Genomic DNA, 4,488 nt, shown 5'->3' with positions numbered 1-4,488 from the left:
AGGTATGAAACTACTATATTTTTTCTTTTTTGCCCTGAAAGTGGCAGCTCCAGACTTAGCGGACCCTAAAAACGCCACTCACAACACGAAGCCCCGCCTCTCGTTCCCCACCAAGCCAATGACACTGACTCCCCGGGAGGAGAGCGAGGTGAGAGAAACAAGAAAGAAGTACAGTGTAAATGCTTGTTTTGGTCACAATGTGCTCATAAAATAGATTTTTGGCATTATTGAAGGTTATTTCAGGATGCCTCTTGTGTGCGTGTAGATTGACTGATCAGTTGAAGTGTTGTAGGTGGTTGCCACAGTGATGAAAAGGAAGACGGTGACAGCCATTTTTCTTTTGGTGGTTCTGTACCTGGTGATGGGAGCAGCAGTCTTCAGAGCTCTGGAGCAGCCTCACGAGAGGTAGGCAGGTTAAATACCTGTCTCGTCTGCCTCACTGCCAGAAAAACCATCCACCCATCAATCCATCCATGCTCATCATACTTGCCACTCTGTTTAGTAGCTGTAAACTGTCTACTCCTATCAAACCCTCAGTGCCACTGGAAACTGTAGGTATTAGGCCCCTTTGAAAGGTGCAGTGTGGATGCTTTGCCACAAAATCATTATTGACCGATTTTAAATCTTTTTATCATGAAAATATTGAACATGTTGTATGTTTTCCTTATTTGTTTTTTTTTTAATGAAATTTTAATGTAATTTTCCAATTCTAAAACTGTGAGTACTAAATTAGTGTTATTAGTCACATTAGTCTTATTTTACACTGGATTAAATGAGAGAACTGCTATTATATCACTGTTCCTGACAGTTTAAACCATATCATTGTTAAATTAGGAGAATTTGTTGTCCAATCAGTCAGTGAGACTAACTTTCTGCTCTCTGTTGATGCTCTTCAACATAATGATATAAGCACAAACATTTCTCAGCCTCACTTACTTCTTCCTCTCTCTCTCTCTCTCCTCAGTGCCCAGCGTTTGGCCATCCTGTCCCAGAAGCTGGAGTTCCTGTCTAGACACTCCTGTGTGAACCAGAGCCAGCTGGAGGAGCTGGTGATGGTGAGACTGACCTCACATTAAAACTGATGTCACTTGTGTACAGATGGGTGACAAATGAAAGGTAGAACCTGAATAACTGAGTGGTCTCTTCCAGTATAACTGTGCCCCCATCCATAGGGCACGAGGGGTCAGTCACTGAATGGTTTGATAAATAAAGAAGAGATGTGAATCATATGCTGTGGCCTTCACAGTCACCAGATCTCAGCCCAGTTGAACACCTATGGAAGATATTGGAGCAACAGTGCCTCCACCATCAAAAGACTAGATGAGGGAATATCTTTTGGAAAAACGGTGTTCATCCCTCCAATAGAGTTCTGAGACTTGTAAAGTCAATGCAACGGTGCACTGAAGCTGTTCTGGTGGCACAAAACTTTACTGAGACACTTTATTGTTAGGGTCTCCTCTAGTTTGTCACCCATCTATACTGTATGTACTACACATTGCTGTAATTCAGCACAGCTGCTGTGGCCACAGCACCATGGACAGCTCCTATAGCTGCACAGGACTAGACTGAAGAAATGTTGGATCACAGAGTTCATTTGTGTTTCTGTTTGTCCAGTCCCTGTTCGGAACAATGAAGCCCTTCTCGGTTCAGATTTCTTTAATGCATTCTCTTTGACACCTGCAGGTTTTTCTCTAACCTGCAGTCATCTCAAGTCTTGTTTATTTCTATATATAATGTATTAGACAGGCAAGCACACAAACACTCAGTCCTGCCTGCACATGGAAACACATGGCTCAAAAGCACCTGCACAAGTGTTTCATGACAACTTAAGCACAACCCAGTGTCATGTTTTAGCCAGAGCTTTAAAGTTTTAGGAAAAAAAACACCTGTCTTTTTCTCCCAGCAAGTCGTGTCTGCGATCCGCTCAGGAGTAAACCCTGCAGGAATGTTACAGCAGCCTGTGGGACCTGAGCTCGGCCTTCTTCTTTGCTGGGACTGTCATCACAACCATTGGTATGCACACACACACACACACACACACACCTGTTGTGTTTCCGTCACTTTGGGGGATATTACATTGACTTCACCCTAACCTTAAACCAGGTCATCACTCTAAAACTGATTAACCTACACTTTGGAGACTTGCTTTTAGTTCACATAAGAACACTGAATCCCCGCAGTGTGAATGTGTGAACAGATTTATGTTCCCACAACATGAGTAATACCAGCCCCCCATCAAGGAATGAACTTAAATCTTAAAGCTATGTATGTATTTGTACGCACACTGGGAAGTGTTTCTGATGACTTTACCTTCTCAACTTCTGATGAAATTTGATCTACTCGTTGCTGGTTGCAATAACTCCTTCTTGCTTTCTGTGTAAAAGAGAAAAAACACAAGCATTAATATTTTGAGGAAAAACTGCACATTGCTGCAAAAAGACAGAACAGAGCAATGAAACACTGAAACACTCCTATAAAACACATCTCAGCCCGTTGTTCTATGATTTGGATCACTGTTGATCCTTGTCTCAGTTTCTCTGTGTCCTCTCTGCAGGTTTTGGGAACATCTCTCCCCACACGGAAGGTGGAAGAATTTTCTGCATCGTCTACGCCTTGCTAGGGATCCCCCTGTTCGGCTTTCTGTTAGCCGGTGTAGGTGATCAGCTTGGCACCATATTCGGCAAGGGCATTGCCAGAGTGGAGAAAATGTTTGTGGTGAGTCTGGAAAAACATCCACAGGAGAGGTCACACACATTTCTGGCCTGCTATCAGCAACTTTATATAGGCTTCCCTAAATAAATGACATTAAAGGACACAAAGCAGTATCCTGGATGGGCCCACTGGCCACAGGCCCCCCGGGGGTAAAGGGGCCCCCTGTACAGCCTCTACTTGAAGTGGCTGTTAAAATGTCTGGTTTTGAGTAAAATGTCTCAACAAATATTAGATCAATTTTCATGAAATTTGATATAATGTTGAACCTAGAGTGAACTCTGTCACTTAAGGAATGACAAACTTGAATGTTTGTAATGATCACAAACAGACCAAAACGATCTAGAGGTTGTACAGATGCTTGTCGCAGAATTAAATTCACTGTCATATCCCTGATTTCTGCTGCCCCGCCCTCTCTCGCTGTCTCCCCTGCAGCACTGGGACATCAGTCAGACAAAGATCCGGGTTACCACCACACTGCTGTTCATCTTGTTTGGCTGCCTGCTGTTTGTGGTGCTCCCAGCAGCCATCTTTAAACACATCGAGGGTTGGTCTGTGCTGGAGTCCCTTTACTTTGTAGTCATCACCCTGACTACCATTGGATTTGGGGACTTTGTCGCAGGTGCAGCTTATACCCTAAAAAGGGGCTTTATTTCATCGCATTGTATAAATCTGCTTCATCAGACTCAGTCTATCTTTCTCTTTGGCTAGGTGGGTCAGAAATAGAGTATCTAGATTACTATAAACCAGTTGTATGGTTCTGGATTCTGGTGGGTCTGGCCTACTTTGCTGCTATCCTCAGTATGATAGGAGACTGGCTAAGAGTCATCTCCAAGAGGACCAAAGAAGAGGTATGAGACTGTTGGCTTTCATTTGCTCCTTCATTCTGAGACTGTCTCATTTCTTTTTCAGATTGTTTTTGTTTCTTTTATTTTTGCTTTCTACACACAGTACCTCTACATCTGTCGCCATCCTGTATGTCCTTTCATCTGTCTCTACAGCAACACACAGGTTGTACCAGCTGCGTGGTTATAGTGCCATATCCTCACCTCAACTTTTGCCCTCAGCTTAACTTCATTTTAATGATAAGACTGTTTTCTAATCTAATCGACTGTTTGCATAGCAAACACATAAACACAGTCTTTGGTCATTACTGTGAGCATCTCCAGGAACAGACAGAGAGTGTGGGGAGGGATCATGTGTGATGATTTTCTTATCAGAAAACTGTCTGTACACTAAATACAGCAAAGGTTCTGCAAACTAATTCAGTTATTTCCAACAAGTAACATCTGGAAAACCTGGAGTTTCCCTCCAGAATGAAAGTTAACACCTTTGTTATACTTAGATTTCACTGGTTTTGGATTATGTACACACACACACACACACACACACACATACATACAGTGAGGAACAGAAGTATTTGAACACCCTGCAATTTTGCAAGTTCTCCCACTTAGAAATCATGGAGGGGTCTGAAATTCACATTGTAGGTCAGGAAATCACATTGTATGGTTTTTAAAGAATTTATTTGTCTTGCACTGCTGAACATAAGTATTTGAACACCTGAGAAAATCAGTGTTAATATTTGGTACAGAAACCTTTGTTTGCAATTACAGAGGTCAAACGTTTCCTGTAGTTCTTGACCAGGTTTGCACACACTGCAACAGGGATTTTGGCCCACTCCTCCACACAGATCTCCTCTAGATCTGTCAGGTTTCGGGGCTGTCGCTGAGCAACGCGGAGTTTAAGCTCCCTCCAAAGATGTTCTATTGGATTGAG

At 42.8% G+C, this 4,488-nt stretch overlaps 1 protein-coding gene across 1 annotated transcript in view; it reads left to right on the top strand.

Annotated features, from left to right (window-relative positions):
- kcnk2a (potassium channel, subfamily K, member 2a) overlaps positions 1-4,488 on the top strand; it is a 13,653-nt gene that overhangs the window by 1,492 nt on the left and 7,673 nt on the right. Inside the window, 8 exon segments of the mRNA XM_020589952.1 lie at positions 42-148; positions 293-405; positions 965-1,055; positions 1,904-1,953; positions 1,955-2,013; positions 2,555-2,715; positions 3,145-3,331; positions 3,421-3,560. Of these exon segments, the coding sequence (XP_020445608.1) occupies positions 42-148; positions 293-405; positions 965-1,055; positions 1,904-1,953; positions 1,955-2,013; positions 2,555-2,715; positions 3,145-3,331; positions 3,421-3,560 (908 nt within the window).

Source organism: Monopterus albus, unplaced genomic scaffold (assembly GCF_001952655.1).
Source record: "Monopterus albus unplaced genomic scaffold, M_albus_1.0 scaffold10.1, whole genome shotgun sequence".
NCBI lineage: Eukaryota > Metazoa > Chordata > Actinopteri > Synbranchiformes > Synbranchidae > Monopterus > Monopterus albus.
The sequence above is the reverse complement of the archived record's forward strand: the minus strand, read 5'-3'. Positions and strand labels throughout refer to the sequence as shown.